The sequence below is a fragment of the Onychomys torridus genome, chromosome 5 (assembly GCF_903995425.1).
Source record: "Onychomys torridus chromosome 5, mOncTor1.1, whole genome shotgun sequence".
NCBI lineage: Eukaryota > Metazoa > Chordata > Mammalia > Rodentia > Cricetidae > Onychomys > Onychomys torridus.
In genome coordinates, this window is record NC_050447.1 from 55,546,669 (window position 1) to 55,566,977 (window position 20,309).

A 20,309-nucleotide genomic window follows, 5' to 3' on the forward strand; every position below is an offset into this window, starting at 1 on the left:
GACCCACCACCTACACTGAAGGGACCACAACTGCTCTACACTGCTAACACCAAGGACAACTACAGCTCAGTTACTGCACCTCACAAAAGACAGACATTGAGAGGATCGCCTGGGCCACTTTCTACAGTATGAAGAAGCACACTAAATTTGCATAATTTTAGCTAACAATGACTACAATCAGAATTTATAAAAAATCCCAAGAGTATACATAAATATGAAGAAAGTGTAATTCACTTAGCAAATCCTGCAATGGGCAGCCCTTTGAAGTTCTGAAGATAAATAAAGAAAAATACTGCTGCAAACAGCAGGTACTAAAACAATCTTGTCGCCTCAAAACAGGGCACTCTGTACAAATGGAAACATGACCCCCTGTCAGAGACAACAGCAGGCCAGAGAGAGCCAGACCTACCAGACACTCAACCATTTTAAATATACAGGATATTCTTTCAAGAAACACTGTAACAAGTTTTGTTCAAGCACCAACTCTAGTGAGTTGGTGAATTTATCATTACCAGAGTAGTTATGAGTGAAACTTGGATAGTGACAGTGAGGAGGGTCCGTTATGATATAAAACCTTCCATCTTTGAAATCCTAACATCTGTATAAATTAACTGCAAAAGCATGGGAGTCCCTTGTCCGAAAACCACTGCCCCCACTGCACTCCCCCCCCCCAGCTAGTGCCCCCACTGCACTCCCCACCCCCAGCTAGTGCCCCCACTGCACTCCCCACCCCCAGCTAGTGCCCCCACTGCACTCCCCTCCCCCAGCTAGTGCCCCCACTGCACTCCCCACCCCCAGCTAGTGCCCCCACTGCACTCCCCTCCCCCAGCTAGTGCCCCCACTGCACTCCCCTCCCCCAGCTAGTGCCCCCACTGCACTCCCCTCCCCCAGCTAGTGCCCCCACTGCACTCCCCTTCCCCAGCTAGTGCCCCCACTGCACTCCCCTCCCCCAGCTAGTGCCCCCACTGCACTCCCCTCCCCCAGCTAGTGCCCCCACTGCACTCTCCTCCCCCAGCTAGTGCCCCCACTGCACTCCCCGCCCCAGCTAGTGCCCCCACTGCACTCCCCTCCCCCAGCTAGTGCCCCCACTGCACTCCCCTCCCCCAGCTAGTGCCCCCACTGCACTCCCCGCCCCAGCTAGTGCTCCCACTGCACTCCCCTCCCCCAGCTAGTGCTCCCACTGCACTCCCCTCCCCCAGCTAGTGCCCCCACTGCACTCCCCTCCCCCAGCTAGTGCCCCCACTGTACTCCCCTCCCCCAGCTAGTGCTCCCACTGCACTCCCCTCCCCCAGCTAGTGCCCCCACTGCACTCCCCGCCCCAGCTAGTGCCCCCACTGCCCTCCCCTCCCCCAGCTAGTGCTCCCACTGCACTCCCCTCCCCCAGCTAGTGCCCCCACTGCACTCCCCTCCCCCAGCTAGTGCTCCCACTGCACTCCCCTCCCCCAGCTAGTGCTCCCACTGCACTCCCCTCCCCCAGCTAGTGTCCCTACTGCACTCCCCACCCCCAGCTAGTGCTCCCACTGCTCCTCCTCCCCCAGCTAGACCCAGACACAGCAGCTGAACTTCTGGACTTCAGCTTTGCTGGAATCAACAGGCCATGCTGTACTTTACTCAGTAGTCAACTTTCTGCAGACACTGCGCTCCTTACCACAGCAGTAATGATGCTTTTGAGCTTCCTCACTTTGCTCCGCAGCAAACTGAACACGCGTATAGCAAAGGGAAAGCAGGTTTCTCTGAAGGATGAACAGCAAGAGATAAGCACAGACACAATCACGTGGAACGTCACTTTCTGCTTCAGGTTGTAGGACTCCTTTTCCCCGGCACTTATTAAATCCTCCACCTTGGGAAATAAGCATACTCCATTACTAGTTAGTCATGATCTCCCTCCAGGACGCAGTTTTCTATCTATGTATCATGTATAACGTGAGATGACAAACAAAAAGCCTTTTAAAAAGCAGTAAATACTGATTAAAGGTAATTATACACTTAAAAATTAAAATGTACATAAATACACTTGACAAGATATTGCATATAAACCACATACCTAAAATACAAACAGCAACAAAAATGAATAAATCAGACACCTAACACCACTAAAAGGTTTACAAAAGTATTTTCTTTTAGTTTCATTTTGCTATGTTAACAATGAAAAGGCTAATATTTTAAATATAAATTAGGAAAAATGAAGATTAAAAAGAACAAAATATTTTCACTAGTCCAAGAAATGATACAAATAGTAAGGACTTAAACAATCGGTAAAGTATGCTAAGTTAGTGGTTGTACAAGCTTATAATCCTAGTTCTTGGGAGGCTGAGGCAGGACGATCAGGAGTTCCAGGTCAGCCTGGGCTGTAACTCTTAGCCATGGCTCCCAAAGGATACCCAAAACTATCTTTGTATTTGTTCAAAGTAAAACAGTTTTTTAAGAATGGAACAACAACAAAGAGACAGAAAACATGTCTGGTAGGGCAGAGCTGGGTGTCTAATGAACATGCAGAGATGGGGACAGCACACCTACCAGCTTCAGCATTGAAGAGCGGTCTCCAGAGCTTAAATTGCTGGCCAGCAACTGGACCATCTTCTGATTTCCTATACCAATTATTTCCCTTGACTTTCTGCCTCTAATAACATTTTCAAGAGCTGTAAATTTGAATACAGACAGCCGTATATCAGTGGCATTCACATAAAGAATTAGGTAAAGTAACATAAGTAGATAAAATTTTTACTCGTTCTCTTCAAAAGCTTGCTTTTTACTTTTCTTTTTATGCCAAGTCTGAATTTGTCTATGAGCCACTTAGTAAAGATAAGAAATATTCCACTGACATAAACAAATAGAACCACGAACAGCAAAGACAAATTTTAACTGATTTATCTTCCTTATAAAATGATGCCTGATTTATCTAACTGGCTTTCTTACCTTCTTTCCAGCCTCTGAACAGAGGATGCAGAGAGCAAATTCCTGATTTTGACAAATGTACAGTAATTTTCATATCAGGAGACTCTATATCATCATTAGTAATGACCATAAAAGGCAACAACTGGACAGCCACCTGATTTGACAACTGATCATTTTTACTCAGGATCTCCTCTTTAATTAGGATGTTTGCTGCTAGCTCAAGCACCCTGTACCTGGAAGACATGAAAGCCCATTTGGTTTAGAGACCTGTTAGAGACTTCAAATCAACACAACTCATTATTACACTGTCCTGGCTCAATTGGCAATAACTGCTGAGATGCCTCCCTCACACACTGATTGTATTCCACTATGATGGGTTCTACAGGGCTGCTGAGATGCCTCCCTCACACACTGATCGTATTCCACTATGATTGGTTCTACAGGAATGCTGAGATGCCTCCCTCACACACTGATCGTATTCCACTACGATCTGTTCTACAGGGCTGCTGAGATGCCTCCCTCACACACTGAAGCAGCAGCAGCTGCTGCACAGGCCTCAGCACCTGAGTTCAATTCCCAGACCATGGGAAGGTAAGAACAGACCAGACTCCACAAAACTGTCCTCTGACCTCCAAGTGTAGATGCAGTGGCATGTGTATACACACACACACACACACACACACACACACACACCAAATAAGAAACTTCTTTACAGCTCTATCTACAATCCTAAGGAAAAGGTCAATCACTAAGTCCTTAGTGAAAAAGGAAGAGAAGCAGTGTGAACTTGAGAGCTTGGCTATGCACAGAGCACAGACTGAGGAGAGCAAAGACATACCATCCCTTATTCTTTGACAGTTCTGCTCTCTGGAAGAGATTCAGAAGATGTGAAACAGTCTCCTCTTCACTGAAGTGTTGCTGGCAAATCTAGACGGGAGAAGAAAACATGAGTAAATATTTACTTGCCAAATATGGAAAGTGTTTCTAAAATAAAACTGAAAAGATGATTAATTGTAAAGATTTCTTCAAAGAATCCCAGTATCTCTTTTTATGAGAACTTTTCTCTTGTGGAGGTTTTCTCTTCACTTATGAGAACAATTTCTCAAAAGTGGCATTCATGGTCTTGGGACACTGGCTGTTATCACAAAGCCTGTCTCCTTTCTGCAGTACTTCCTTATCCAGCAAACAATGCAGTCTAGCTACTCCTTTGCGACTTATCACCAGACTACACTCAATGAACTGATTTCCAAACATATTCCTGCCTAGAGTCAAGCACCATGTGAGAAAAACCAGGTATTTACAACCAAAACTTGCACATCCACAGAACACATTTACTCACCTCGAAAGCACTCAGAGCCGACAAAATGACATCTATGTTATCATCACCTAATCGGGTTAGAATAGCTTCCTTAATGAAAATCTCATCAATGCCCTCCTAAGCAAAAGAAAAGCAAATTAACTATTGGAACAAAGCTCACAAGCTTTCCACTGGAAAAGACACCTCAGAACACCAGTGTGGAGGCCAGGCTCAGCTCTGAGAGCACAACAAATGAGGACCAGGTCATCTCCAGCAAGCCTTCTGAGATTGGTAACTGTTTGCCACAGTCCTCTTCCAGCCTCACTGAACACCCTATATACAATCTAAATGCCACCTTTTAATCAAGGAGTTGTCCTTGCTAAAACAGAGAGCCCAGAGAGAGATGACAGGCCAGTGAGATGTGAGTGAAGGTCCTTGACACCACACTTGACAACTTAAGTCCACTCTCCCATACCCACATGGTGGTCCTCCAACTGCAAATGTTCCTCTCACCTCTGTGCAGACACTTGTGCATGCATGCACAGGCACAAAATACATACATACATACATACATAAATAAGGAAACATAATTTCAAAATTTAACTATAATCCTTAAAATGTAACAATATAAAAGAAAATCATAAACAAAAAAAAAACACCTCAAAAACTCAACAAGGCAGAGTTTTGAAAGAACTAAAAAGCAATAAAATTTGAGTTATCTGTAATTATACAATATGAATTCTTGATGGAAACTCCAATCTCTTACTCTAGAATTAGACTGGTCATTGTAGGGGACAGATCAAAAGTAAAAGCTATCTGACACAAACCTTTGATGTTTTCATGATAGTCTTCAGGTGGTTAACGGCCAGAAGTCTCACAGGAGCCAGTGGATGATTCAAACTGAGCATCAAAGATGTGTCAGAATCCTCTAAAAACTGTAAATCCAACATAATAACGAAATTATTTCACTTAATCTGAGTAACATATAACCAAAAATGAAAACAGGAAGCACCCTACACTGCCCAATATACCGTGCAATAATAACAATCTAAATGTAGAAACAGAAAAGCAAATTCATCTCTAGAATACAGTCTAAGTGACACCACATGAAAACATAAATGTTACACACAGTGTGTTCCATGTACTTGTGTGGATGGATGTGTGGGCTCAGTTTAGTGAAACAGCATTATAACATAACTCAGCACTTTTTATGATATATAATTCCAAGCGATAGTACTAAGTTGGCACCTCACTGAAGACAGAATACAACCTGGAAAATAACAAAAAGATGCTCAAACTGGTGACAGCTTAGGTGATGCATAAAATCAAACTACAAAGGAGAGCTACCTCTCTACCTGATTTGAAATGCACTACTGATGGCGCACGTCTTTAATCTCAGCACTCAGGAGGCAGAAGCAGGCAGATCTCAGCGAGTTTGAGGCCAGCCTGGGCTACAAAGCGAGTTCCAGGATTAACCAGGACTGTTACATGGAGAAACTCTGTCTAGAAAAACAACAACAACAACAACAAAAAAAAGAGAGAGAGAGAGAGAGAGAGAGAGAGAGAGAGAGAGAGAGAGAAAATATACCACTGAAACTAATAGCCCAATTTCAGGAGAAAAAGTGCATTTATTTTTATAATATTCATTTTCAAGGCTAATTATAAGAACTTATCCAATTTCTTAGTATTAGGCTTGAATCCCCAGAAAATGTCTTAAGATTTAGCATGGTCATGATCACGTGACTGCACTCCTGCTCTGGTACATGCACACCTAGAGTAGCAAGGCATGCTGGAAGCCTGTGAAGCCACCCATTGGTGACAACCACCATATGAAATTCTCAATGTTTTCTGAATATTACATTTTTCTTCAGTTATGATTCCTGCCCCAGAGCTGTTTCTAGTAACTATATACACTGTATAAATCCTCAGCTCTCTGACATTTTCCAAAGATGGAAGAAAGCAGGAAATGGCTGCCTGTGCTCTTCAAATAGCCACAACACCAATTGCTGTTGTAACTGTGCTGGGGAAGAACAACCTACCTGATACTTTCCTCCACTCGTAGAGAGAGAAATAAATTGATGGAAAAGCTCCTGCTTTTTAAGGCCTGTAATTTCTTTCAGATGTTCCTCTAATACAACATCTAATGTTTTGGGATATCTAGGAAGGAATTACAGTTCATTCAGTATTCTTGACAAAGCTATAACCACATTCACCTACATGTACAAAACACATACTATACATAAACGCTAATATTGATCAAGTCTGTCACTATGAAGATAACAAAAGTCTCTAGTATAAAAAAAATTATACTGTCCACATTTCCTTTTGTCTTTCAATATATCTCAACTTGCAAGTTATTCACTGTAGAACAGATCAACATTGAAGATGAACATCTACACCCACTCAACTTACTTGCTTTCTAAAAGTCTGATAAGTGGAAGAAACTGCTCATTAAGCAAAGCTACTTCATTAGCATGAGTTTCCTCCCGAGAGCTGTATGAAATATATTCTTCAAAAAGAAGGCTGCAAAAGAAAGCAGAATACCAGTAGATACAGGTTATCATTCATGAGCTCTCTGCTATATACTAAGTGCTTTACAAATCAAAAGAAATTATATTGATTTTGCTGATGAAAAAACTAGGGCATAGAAAAGCTTCCAATTTGCCTGAGGTCAAATGAAACAGCAACAAACAGAAGTCAAATGAGTAGTAACTCTTTCTATGTCAGAAAGAGCAGAGGAGTGCTATAAATTGTAAAGGCCATTCTGATTCTAGAGTGTAAACTAAGCCTCCATGCATACAAATGAGCACACCTGCAGGCGGTTCTCTTCTCGCCTAGCACATGGCAAAAACAGATCCAGGAGGACTGGCTTCTAAAACTACTATTCTAACTGAAGTGGCGTGAAGCCAGATTCCAACCTATGTCTAACTACAACACCTAAACATTCTACTCATTACATCAGACTGTCAACCAAAGGGGAATGAAAAGGAGAGATAGAAATGCCTTTCAGAGAATAGGAGGAAACAATTTCCATGGCATACCTACTCTCAATATTAAGATTCTAAGCAACATTTGCTGAGTATCAGCTTTGATGTGCTATTTCAGGCACTACGTCCATTTATTAATAGAAAGATTTAAACACATTGTAAACTCAACTCAAATTTAGCTGGACTATTACATTCTCATTTTCTTCTATAAGCATTAACGACAATCAAGACAATTTTACTTTTGCATTTTATGCTGCCAGTTGTTACATTCAATACCCATAATTAGTGAAATGATATAGACAATATAAGCAAATTACATTAGAAAGCTAATGATGAATCCTGAAATGAATACTTAGTCAAAAATATGCAAACCAGAAGCATGTTAAAAAAAAAAACCTTACCTAGCAAGTAGGTGATCTAAGTTGTTCGTCAGTGGTATTTTTGTAAGAATTGCTTCTAAGTGTCTCTTGTAGATCTGACCATCAACCCCTTCAGTTTCTTCTCCTTGATATGTAAACAGATAAAAACTGAGTTAGGGGTATCTTTTTGGCATGCTGATGATTAAATTCACTTACAGTAGAAAAGTTTTCTAGTAATAAGTTAAAAACATATATACTAATATCTCTAGCTTTTTACCAATTATCTTCTAAAAAAATATTTATTTATGTCTATGACTGTGTGCCTGCATTGAGCTTATTATTATGTGGACCAGATACATGCAGCTGCCTGTTGAGGCCAGAGGGCATCATCAGATCCTTAGAATTGGAGTCACAGACATGTGAACTGTCCAGTGTGGGTTCTGGGTACTTAACCTGGGTCCTATGCAAGGGCAGTATGCACTCTTATGCTGAGTCAGCTCCCCAGCCTCTTCTGACCTATATTCAAATGCATATTGTATCTACTGAGTAACTTACAGTTATCACACCATTTTTGTGTACAAGTACTCTCATTTGTCCTTCACCTGAACTCCTCCAAGTTTTCAGTAAGCATAACCAAGGTACAGATATCAAGAGTAAAAAAAGAAGTGCAAAAACTATACTGTTTCCCCAGATCACAATAAACGTTAGTGAAGCTGGGCCATACCCTAGACCTCTGAAAGCAGCCTCAACTTTCAGGTCAGTGCCTCCTGACTAAACCAAGGCCGCCGCCTTCCAGACTTTACTAGAATGAAAGATTTAAGTCAAGATTTGGCTGTGCAAACCTTTTTTACATCAGATTTAACAATTTTAGAGATGCTTTTCTTCCTTCCTTCCTTCTTTTTTTTTTTTTTTTTTTTTTTTGGTTTTTCGAGACAGGGTTTCTCTCTGTAGCTTTATGCCTTTTCTGGATCTCGCTCTGTAGACCAGGCTGGCCTCGAGCTCACAGAGATCCGCCTGCCTCTGCCTCCCGAGTGCTGGGATTAAAGGCGTGTGCCACCACCGCCCGGCTAGAGATGCTTTTCTTAATATTCATCAGACTTAACATAATTTAGATATGTTTTTGTTAGTATTCTCTAAGAAGCCATAGAACCAAATATTTACTTTCTTTTCTGTTTATTGAGGCAAAGAGAAATAATACAAATTATTATTTTCTTTCTTATTTTGGATTTTTATGTATGAAATCTTGGCTTACTTTCTGGAAGGTAGATACTTACTGTAAATGAAACACTGGAGATCATTAAGTATCTAGATGGAAAGCAAGGGTTTACTTGGCCAAATCCTTTTGCTCCTCCAGAGCCTATTTAAATGACAGAATCCCGAGAAATTCTCAGGATGACAGTCCTCCCTTCGGTGAACCTGCCCAACACCAAAGATTTTTCACCTAACAGGCCAGTTACGTAGAAACAACTGGAGAGAAGACACTTTCAGTAGTTAAAGCTATCAACCAGGTGTCTGTCCTAGCTGAAAAGAGTTGGAGCAGAGGAGGCTTTGGGTTCCAAACGTAAGCCACATACCTGCAATGTGCTGAACCACAGAGGCCACCAGATGGGGAAGCATGTAGCGCAGAAGAGGGCTGACATCGTAGCTCTCCGAGATCCCATGGAGCAGTGCTATAAGGTCTGGAACAGTACACAAGTGAGGAAATGGTCTGGACAGAAGCAAGCACACAAGACACCGACAAATCAGACCAGCAACAATTTAAAAGGCAGTGCATCTTACCAAAAATTATTCAAAACAACTTCCCTGGCCTCCGACCATAAAACAGTACATACTTTTTCCCAAGGGCTTCTGGCTTCTGTCGCTGTAAGAGAATTATCAGGCAACCTAATCCATCCTTGACCTGAGAAGGAACCTTGGTCAATGTTCTGATGAGCTGGGATGCCAGTGAGTGCAAAAAGGTATCTTCCATCGTTACTTTCACAGAAATCTGACAGATTATCATGTATGTGGCAGCTCTATAATCTGGTAAGGATGATTTCAACCCCTAAACATTTTTAAAATATAAGGAAAATGACATAATATAGAATTATTTTCTTCTACTTAACATGTTACTTAAGTACAACAATTAGAAATGGCAATGTTTGCCCTGATTAAAATGTTAAACATAGTAAATACACATACTAAAACATCACATGGGACACCATGGTTATGTACAATTCTTACATTTCCATGTATAAGACAAAAAACAAATTTTAAGCCAGCTGTCACAGTACTCAAGAGGCTGAGGCAGGATGAACATGAGTTCAAAACTAGTGTGGTCCACACAGCAAAAGGCTCTCTCTCAAAACAAAACAAAACAAAAAGACCCCTAAGGTCGGCAAGATGGCTCACTGGGTTTAGGTACTTGGTATCATGCCTGACGACCCGATCTTCGGGGCACACATGGTGAAGAATAAAACAGGTTCACACAGCTGTCCTCTTACACATAAGCATAATGTAATTTTAAAAATACCTAATGAATAAATAAATAAATACCAATAAAAGCTAATGTACACTGACAGCCAATGACTCTTAAGAATTGGAGAATCAAGGTGTTCACTTCCTTTCCTATGAGGACACAGAGATGAGAAATATCTATACATAGGATGAGAAGGGACAAACTTCAGAAAAGCCTCCTAATTCAGACATCCACTACGCATCCCAACAAGAGGCAACAAGCTCTGCTTAACCTGTAAGCTCATGTCTCTGGAAGGGAGACATCCATCTCATCACTCATGGGAGTAAAACTGTATTGTACTGCACAGTGCAAGCAGAACTCTGTCAAGGGTCTAGGAGGTGGCAGGTGGGAAAGACCCCAGGGCTAAGAGGACAGAGAAGACAGCCTGTGCTCCAAGGGCAGGCTCTTCTCCTTCACCTAAGACAAAAATATGACTAAGAAAATAGACCTAGGACACAGAATGAAAGCCAACATTTATTATTAGATACCCATTTAATAACTGAGAAGTCTTTAACTTTCTTTGAATCTTATCAACCATTCAAAATAAACTATCAATTTAAAAACACATATTTCTCCATGAAATTTTCAAAAACAAGCAAATTCCTTTATGTATAAAGTGATTTACTTGACTAACCTTTTGGATGTATGGAAATAGTTTGGCAACAACATTGTCTGATAGGTTCTCAGCAGCCACTAGAGCAGACACAATGGTGGAAGCGTAGAAGGCCAAGAGCACTCTCAACTGAGCTGAGCTTCCTGGATACTCAGCAAATGCCTGAAACAGTGAACACAACACACATGCAGGCTCTTTTGAAGCACTCTGGCTCTTTTAAGTATCATAATATGCAATGCTAGGTAAGGATGACGTCCCTGACAAGCTTCTTCACATTCTTAGTTTCTATTTAATAATTACTGTAGCTGAAATTTGACAAGCAATAGACTAATTTATTTTTACAGAAAGTATCTTTTGGTGAAAACACTGATTTTCCACCTGCTCATGCACCCAAAGAGCAGACCAAATGTAGGAAAGTCTTCCAAGTTCCACTGAATATGTCTCCTCTCTCAGAGCAATCATTTTATGAGTCCATACACTCAACAACACACTCATGGCTCACCTTCACAGATTTGGTCACCAGACTGCAAATAAAATCCATGAATCCAAGGTCTTTGTAGCAATGGGTGACCAAAGTTCCTCTAGCTAAGGGCACTCCAGATTGCTGTTATTGACAACAAAGAACAAGTTATGAGAAACAACTGCCAACTGGCCGCGACCCCAAGTCCCCAGCTAGTAACATCTGTGTTTTGGCAAGTCATCAACACAAGACACAATCTCTCCTTATAACTGGTGCTGATGAGATTAATACATAAACTCTTAGAAACTCTACAGACTCCAAAGAACGGGTCACGGTAAATGGAGAGGAATTCAGTACAAACCACTCATAATATGCCACGTAAGTGGATATTTAATCTCAATTCTCTAGATCTTAATCAGTCTACCAGTAGGATTTGGTTTTTGAGTCAACATGACATTGTTCTGTCTCTGCCTCACAACATCCTATAGCAGAAACAGACCCAGAGCCTGGCCACCTCTACTGCTATTCCCACTATCTGCTACTGTACGTGGTCCGTAACTAAACACTAATAAACAATTCAACGAAGACTACAAGTAACCCTTGATGGGACAGTGAGGTTTGGATACCTGGAAAGAGTTTCCAGACCGCATGTTTTCAGCGGCATGAATGCTGGGAAAGGCAGCTTGAGCAGCAGCTGTAACACAGGCTAGACTCTTTGAACTCCACTTAGCCTGACTAACTTACATCCAAATTCTGAAATTTTCTTTTGACTTCCAAACTGGGGAGTCCTTTCTTCTAGGTTCTTCTGATTGCTAACTTCACTCCCACCTGTCGTTAGCTCCTGGTACAGGTCCATGGTCTGTTGGTCTACTTTCATCCTCATAAGCTTTTCTCCCAGCCCTCCTAGCAAGCTCACATGTAGTAAAGTTCCTGCCTATGACATATGCCTACTTCCTTCTAGCCTCTATTGCGGGCAGAACTTACCAGGTCCTTCTTCTAGGGTAACTATCCTTTCGTTCCAAATATCTTATTCAAGTTTAACAATTTCCTGATGCTCTTCAAGTTATCTTTATCCTTTTAATTTGTGTAAGTATTTTAAGAGTTCCATACCCTCCATCTTTTAAAAAATTACTTTGGTACCAAAATTACAAATGCAAAATAGCATTGTACAATGCAAAGAATAGGATTCACATAGCTACTGTGCCCACTTTAGTTATAGGAACTCTAGGAAGTAGCTTCAATTTTCTGAGTCTGTCCTCACCTCTATAAAGAATTTATGAGATTCTAAGACAGTATGATGTAAAATGTCTAGTCTAATGTCAGGTACAAAATAAATACTAGATGTCATAAATTAGAGTTTCAATAGAAAGCTAGGAAACAAATGGTATAGATAATAGTAGACTATTCCCAGAATCATTAAGGGCTTTACTTTTCCCAAATTAAATTAAATTGAATTGAATCCAAAACTCCCCATTCTTTCTCTCTTGTTCCTTCTGATTGCTAGCTTTACCCCCATCTGTCATTAGCTCTTGGTAGAGGCAGATCTGATCTACATGGTGAGTTTCAGGCCAGGCAGGGCTACACAGAGAGAACTTTTCTCAAAATGAGAAAGTTCAACACCAGCTTGGGCTATACAGTGAGACCCTACCCCCAAAACAAAACTACCCTAGTAACTACGGAGGAAGGGGGTGGATGTCTGTGAGTTAAGGCCAGCCAGGGCTTTACAGTGAGACCCTGTCTCAAAACAAAACAAACAACAAAAAAGCAAAAACAAAACAAAAAACCTTAATCATGACTTATAATAATTATATACATGAATGAATATGGATGGTATTTAACAATCTTACCTTAACAGGAGACAGCCAAAACCATTTGTGTTTTGGATTACTAATTTTTAGAAGCTGTATCACCCGCACAAATACCCGTGTCTCATGGTATGGCAGAACACAAGCAATGAGACTGTCGGGATTGTAAAGATGGATGTGGAACCTAGGAAAAATATGAAACAATTAAAATCAACACAAAATACAAAGTTTACAAGTACTTGCTTTTGTTCTTTCTTTTTTCTTGACAGTCTCACTGTGTAGCCCTGCCTGGCATGAAACTTGCTATGTAGACCAGACCAGGATGGCCTTGTCTCACAGAGAAACTCACAGAGATCCACCTGCCTGTGCTTCCCAAGAGTGCATCACCATGCCTGGCAGGCACATGTTTCTAAAAGGTCCAGATCCTGTCTCAATGAAGTACAAAGACCTAGGATGAGTATCAATCTCAACAAGATAAATAGTACTTAGATAATAAACCCTCTATTTTACATGCAAGTTTGATTCAACATGGTTCAATCAATTCTGAGGCAATAACATTTTGAATATTTAGTATCAAAATTTATACCCTATTCACTTTCAACTCAATGAAACTGTGTGATCATCATCATCAAACCACAGAAAACTAACTGGCTAACAAGACAACAATTGCTGGGTTTCTCTGTGTTCCAGTCACCTTCTACAGCTTTCCTAACCACCATACTTCAAATAATAATAATAATAATAATAATAATAATAATAATAATAATAATAATAATTTTGATTGTTTTTTCGAGACAAGGTTTCTCTGTGTAGCCCTGGTTGTTCTAGAACTCACTTTGTAGAATAGGATGGCCTTGAACTCAAGAGATCTGCCTATCTCTGCCTCCCAAGTGCTGGGACTAAAGGCATGTGCCACCACATCCCGTGAAAACCGCAAGATAATAAAGCCACATTAATTTCTTCAGATAGAAAAAAAAATGACAACCACAAGTAATTTGAAAAAGCTGTTTGTCAGTCCTTGTATGCTAAGAATGTTAAGAAGCATTCATTTTTTTGTCAGGTTCATTGAACCTTTCCCAACCTAGATAATCCAGCTCTTTTAGAGCTTTGCCTGATTCTCTCCAAGTGAAACTGCTCATATCTGTCTAAGCTGTTCTGTACTTGTCACATGTACTTAAAAAAAAAAAAAAAAAAAAAGATGTATTATATGTTGAGCCCACATGAGCCTGTGCACCACATGCATACACTTGCCCACAAAGATCAGAGGGCACTGGACCCCCTGGAGCTGGAGTTATAGGTAGCTGTAAGTTGTTGTTTGACCTCTGGTACAGTGGCTGCGCCTTAATCTACTATTTCAGCCAGCAATTGCAACTCCAAAATTACCAGCTTGCTTCTCTAGCAGAAGCCTGGTGGGAATCCTGTTCCTGAAGGCACTGGCTCTATCACTGGTGCTAAAGGTAGCTTTAACTAAATCTCTATCATTCTATTTATAAATAAGAGGCTGGGGTGAAAACCTGCTAGCTCTGAGAGGCTGGGTCACAATTAGCTAACCTTCCTTCCTTGCTAGAGTCTCTGAAAGATCCACGCTTCCACTTCACCAAACCAGAAAAAGCTGCGCCACTCTAAACCCCACCCTGCTACTTCCTGTGTGTCTCTCTCTCCTGGATGCCTTCTGAGGTTCTATGATTACTTTCTGTCAACTAGTTGCTAATGCAGCCTCCTGACCCAAGGTTAATTTTAATTAATGCAGTGCAAACTCGGGGTTCATAGTGTGATTGAATATTCCCCAACAATAAGTGGCCCCTTATGAGAGTGCTGAGAATCCAACCTAACCCCTCTTTGATAACAGTGAACACTCTTCACCACCGAGCCCTTTCCTTAGCTCCTACAAGCACTCTTAACAGTGCCAGACCTTGCTTCCTGTTAATTTTATACAGGCTTTACTTAATATTAACCAAGACACTGCTTGCATGAAACTTTCTCAACAAATCCTGGCATAGCTAACTCTCTAAACCTTGTGTAAACTTATATTAAGGTATTTATTTAAAGACAGTCACCAAGGACAACTTACAGGTGTTTTTATCACACTTAACATTTGCTGAATAAGTTATGTGAAGAGAGGCTGGAGCGAAGGCTCAGCCATTTAGAGGACTTGTGCTCTTGCAGACGTCAAAAGTTTGGTTCCTATCATCCACACAGTGCAATACAGTACAGGATCTGGTTATGTACATGCTTACTACACATCACTAATACTACTTGATTTGGATTGGTATTTTTAAGGATAGTCTTTTTTTTTTTTTTTTTTGGTTTTCTGAGACAGGGTTTCCTCTGTGTAGCTTTGCGCCTTTCCTGGAACTCACTTTGTAGCCCAGGCTGGCCTCGAACTCACAGAGATCCGCTTGGCTCTGCCTCCCAAGTGCTGGGATTAAAGGCGTGCGCCACCACCGACCGGCTTTAAAGGATAGTCTTAACCTCTAGTGTGGTAAGAAAGAATTTAATAGTTTTGTCCTTGTGAATGAATCTTCAATGGCAAAGTACATTGTTCCTTAGAACTAATGAAGTTAAGTCTGGTCTGATAGCACACGCCTAGATCCACAGTACTGAGGTAGGAGCAACAGTTCAAAGCCTTGCCAGGCGGTGGTGGCACATGCCTTTAATCCCAGGGATCTCTGTGAGTTTGAGGCCAGCCTGGTCTACAGAGTGAGATCCAGGACAGGCACAAAACTACACAGAGAAACCCTGTCTCAAATGAATAAAGAAAGAAAGAAAGAAAGGAAGGAAGGAAGGAAGGAAGGAAGGAAGGAAGGAAGGAAAGAAGGAAGAAAGGAAGGAAGAGAGAGTTCAAAGCCTTAATCTCAGGACTTGGGAGGCAAAAGCAGGCAGATTCATGGGTTTGAAGTCAACCTGATTTACATAGTGAGTTCCAGGCCAGCAAGGACCACATAGAAAAACACATTCTGAAAAAAGAAAGGAAGTAATTTAGTTAAAAAGCAGCTCAAGCTGTATAATGAGACCCTACCCCAAAACAAAACTAGATAAAAGTGATGACATATGCCTTTAATCCCAGCATTGGGGAGGAAAGGGCAGATGTCTGTGAGTTTAATGTCAACCAAAGATACACAGTGAGACCCTGTCTCAACAAACACACCCCCCAAAAACTAAACATACTAAATAGGCCATTTGACTCAAGATCTGCATGTTTAACATAAGAGTATGCTCACTTCACATTCTAGACATATTAATCTTCTAAGTCAGCTACAGCTAACAACGTAGCTTTAGCAAGTGTTTGTAAATATTTAAATCTGTAAAGGATTAACATGGTTAGCTACCTGTGAATCAACCATTCCAGACACTTTTGGGCTGGCTTAAGCAGGAAATAAGGAGACAGGTGAATGAGGAACAATGAAATGTTTTCATCCAGCTGTTTGTTCACTGCTTTGGTCTGAACGCTGCGCTCCAAGGTTTTTGCTAGCTGGCTGAACAATGGTGCTTCAAACTGTTCAAAGGCAGGGTCAATTCCAAGAAGTTCCTCCAGGCCAGTGCATCCTAGAAGAAGAGTCACTTGTAACTTCTTTGTAAGCAAACACAACAGATATTCTTGTACAGATTTCCTTACCCCTAAGTCCAAGAACTGTTAGAATATGTAATGCACTCTCAAACGTTGCTTTTAGGTTTTATGTATAAGATAAACTGAGCTCACTCACTAGAAGAGAAAGTACTTCATGCCAAGAACTACATCCCGAGCCCTCTTTTTAATCCTTAGTATAAGTATACATTCAGTTCTGGAAGACTCCTCCCATACCTCTGTCACTGTCTCAGTCTCCTTACTTTTCTTCCTTTTTACAGATTAGTTGCTTTGTGAAATTTTAGATTCCACTATTTATAAATACATTCAGGCATCTAGCAAGATTGCTTTTTTCCCCTTAACAAGACAAAAGTTAGAAACTGCTCAGGAAGCGAACAGCGTAGAAGACAAGAAAACACAGAAAAAGCCCCCGATACCATTGCTCCAGGAGCTTTGCTAAATGAAAGGGGGCTCACCGATGGCAAAGGCGGTGTCCCTATCGATGGTGGCCGCTTCCTTGGGGTTAAACAACAGAGAGGCAACTTCATGTCTAGATAGGAGGCTGGGATCAGTTTGAGGGAGGGCGAGTCGCTGGAGTTGCTGGGCTAAGGACGTCATCTTGCAAGGGAGCGGATGTCTCAAAACACGGGCTAAGAACAAACATCGTGGTAAGTTTTTTTCCGAAACTTCCAGCGGCTTAACTTGGTAGCACAGGCCTCATGTACCGGCAACACCGAGCTCAGTATGCTCTGGGACTCAGAAACCCGCCGCCCAGGCACTCCAGAACCCGCGAAACTCAATCACCACCGTAACAGCATTAAGTACACCTCGGCAGCGCATGCTTTCCCTAACCCGGGGACCACGGCAGCAAGGCCCACCCTGGCTACTCGTCCCAAGCCGCGGCCACTCATGGCCGCACCGTGCTCCTCCTCACCCTGAATTCGGAATAACGGAAGGATTCGACAACCAGCACTCTTCAGAACAGCTCCCACATGGTGCCGGCTCTATCCCGGAACTCTAAAACACTCTTCATAGAACTTCCGGTTTCGCACTACGGCAAGAGAAGAGGGACATGTTTGTAGGAAATGCGATAAGGCAGCCCCGCCTCCCTGACACTAAGCCAGCCTCGTGCGGGTCATTAAAGTTCCCCACCCACTTCTCCCTCTAAACGACTGATCCTCGGAGCCCCTCCCTCGGCCTCCGCAGCTCTTTGAAGCTCCACCTTCCATCCACGCCTCTTTCCAAGACCCCACCTCTATCCACGCTCCTCGCTGTCTTTTACTAAGCCTCGCCCACAATCCCTACCCCTTCAAGGCCTTTCCCCCCCCCCCGAAAGCCACGCCTATCAGGCACGCCCCTTTCGGAGCCCCGCCCCCCGCAACCTAAAGTTTGCTGCTCTGGGTTCCTGCACTCTCTCCTTCGGCTAAGGTCTGGGATTCAGTCTCTGCTCCACTTTTTGGAGCTTTTACCTTTATGTAGCAGGGATGGGTCTTTCACAAGATACTTAACCAGCCAGCTAGGAGCTGAGGTTGAAAGCCGAGTTGAGGAGTGCAGATATCTGCACCACGCCTCCTTCTCCTCTGTAGGAACCTCCTCTAATTCTTCATCTGACTGAGTTTGTCACACACCATTCGAGACAGGGACAAACCTGGGATGAGCTACTGACCCCAGTGCAATCTGGTTGATTTGTAAGTAGTGAGCACTCGGCGGGCTCAGCTAGTGACAACTTTATCACTTTTGCTTTGTCTGCATTCCTAGGGGGTAGTATTTTTTCTTATTCCTTTTTACTATTTAAAATATGACTTTTTGGGTGGGAGGGGTGTGTGTTCGAGACAGGGTTTCTCTATGTAGCCCTGACTGTCCTGGAACTCTCGCTGTAGACCAGGCTGGTCTCGAACTCAGAGATCCGCTTGCCTCTGCCTCCCGAGTGCTGGGATTAAAGGCACGTGCTGCTACCGCCCAGTTTGAAAAAAACTATTTTCAATTAAAAAACTAAAATGTCATCGGGCAATGTGAAGGGAGAGTTCAATGGGGAAATAGTTTCTGGGTTGTGTGTGTGAGTGGGGGGTGTCCTTCCTCTCTCAGTGCTGGGAACGATCTGGCCCAGACCTGTGCCTCCATTCCCTCTGGCTCTTAGTATCTTTTGACCTCCTTTTCTCAGGGTACCCTGAGGGAGGGATTAGATAGAGACATCCCATTTAGTACTGAGTCCTTGAGATCTCTCACTTGTCCAGCTATGGGTCTCTGTATTTGTTCTTTTCTTCAGGAGGCAGTTTCTCTGATGAGGCTGAGCAAGAACACTGACCTATGAATATAGCAGAATGTCTTTAGGAGTCATTTTATTGATCTAGCTCTATCTATGTATTTTTGTGTATATGTATAATATATATTATATATTAAGATGTAATATGAAAATAACGTAGAAGTCTATACATTATATATTATATTATACTTATACATATGAACAATAGTATGTGTGTGTGTGTATATATATATATATATATATAAAATAGGAACAATAGCATATATATGAACAATAGCAGTTGGTTTTCTCCTAGTTCCCTGGCCTATCTAGTCTCAGGTTCTTGGCCATCCGAGCGGTGTCAGCCATGGGATCCATCTCATTTTCTTTATTCCATTTGTCCATTGGCAGATATCTAGTCAGTTTTCAATTTCTGGCTCTTATGAATAGAGCAGCAATGAATATGATTGAGCAAGTGTCTCTGTAGTAGGATGTAGACTCCTTTGTGTATATGCCCAAAAGTGGTATCTTACTTAGGGTTTCTATTGCTGTGAAGAGACACCATGACCACAGCAACTTTTATAAAGGAAAAGATTTCACTGTGGATGGCTTACAGCTCAGAGGTTTAATCCATTATCATCATAGCAGGAAGCATGGCAGCATGCAGGTAGACATGGTGCTGGAGAGGTAGCTGAGTGTTCCCCATCTGGATCCACAGGGAGCAGGAAATGTCAGTGACACACTAGGTGTAGCTTGAGCATCTGAGACCCCAAAGCCTACCCCCAGTGAGCACTTTCTCCACCAAGGCCACACCTCCTCCAACAAGGCCACACATTCTAATAGTGCCACTCCTGTGAGTCTGTGGGGACCATATTTTTTTCAAACCATCACAAGTGGTGTAGCTGGATCTTGAGATAGATCTATTCCCAGCTTCCTGGAGAACTGTCACACCGATATCATAGTGACTGTACAAGTTTGCCTTTATTATTCGATTACATTTATTGACTTATATATGGTGAAGTATCCCTGCATCTTTGGGAGGAAGCCTGCTTGATCATAGTGTTCTTGCATTAATTTGCCTTCTTGATTCCCTGGCAAGGCCAGCTAGTTTCCAGGGAGATGGTGTCTTGGGTCAGACAAAGGGATGAATGTCCCCCTGACTCCACGTCTTTATCAGCCTGAACTGCCATTTGTTTTATTGATCTAGGTCATTCTGATGGATGTAAGATAAAATCTCAAAGTAGTTTTGATTTGCATTTCCCTGATGGCTAAGGATGTTGAACATCTCTTTAAGTGCTTCTCGGCCATTTATGTTTCCACTTTAGAGAATTCTCTATTTAGATCTATACTCCGTTTTTCAATTGAGTTGTTTTCTTGATGTCCAGAGTTTTTAGTTCTTTATATATTTTAGATACTAGTGCCCTATCAGATGTGTAGTTGGTAAAAATCTTTTCCCATTCTATAGCCTCCCGCTTTGTCCGATTGATGGTATCCTTTGACATACAGAAGCTTTTGAGTTTCATGAGGTCTCATTGTTTTTTCTTAGTGCCTGTGCTATCAGTGTTCTGTTCAGAAAGTCTTTTCCTGTG

The 20,309-nt window shown here is 42.0% G+C and overlaps 1 protein-coding gene across 1 annotated transcript in view; it reads right to left on the bottom strand.

Moving 5' to 3' along the window:
• Heatr1 (HEAT repeat containing 1) overlaps positions 1-17,514 on the bottom strand; it is a 48,063-nt gene extending 30,549 nt beyond the window's left edge. The window contains exons 1-17 of the mRNA XM_036186888.1: positions 17,413-17,514; positions 16,955-17,128; positions 16,243-16,459; positions 12,956-13,097; positions 11,151-11,252; positions 10,670-10,810; positions 9,371-9,582; positions 9,113-9,246; positions 7,581-7,683; positions 6,605-6,715; positions 6,232-6,349; positions 5,020-5,127; positions 4,235-4,330; positions 3,734-3,822; positions 2,917-3,128; positions 2,518-2,639; positions 1,649-1,840 (exon numbers count right to left, since the gene is read on the bottom strand). Coding sequence (XP_036042781.1) covers positions 1,649-1,840; positions 2,518-2,639; positions 2,917-3,128; positions 3,734-3,822; positions 4,235-4,330; positions 5,020-5,127; positions 6,232-6,349; positions 6,605-6,715; positions 7,581-7,683; positions 9,113-9,246; positions 9,371-9,582; positions 10,670-10,810; positions 11,151-11,252; positions 12,956-13,097; positions 16,243-16,459; positions 16,955-17,096 — 2,241 coding nt within the window. The 5' untranslated portion in view covers positions 17,097-17,128; positions 17,413-17,514. The remainder of the gene's footprint in view (positions 1-1,648; positions 1,841-2,517; positions 2,640-2,916; positions 3,129-3,733; positions 3,823-4,234; positions 4,331-5,019; positions 5,128-6,231; positions 6,350-6,604; positions 6,716-7,580; positions 7,684-9,112; positions 9,247-9,370; positions 9,583-10,669; positions 10,811-11,150; positions 11,253-12,955; positions 13,098-16,242; positions 16,460-16,954; positions 17,129-17,412) is intronic.
• Positions 17,515-20,309: the final 2,795 nt, after the last annotated feature.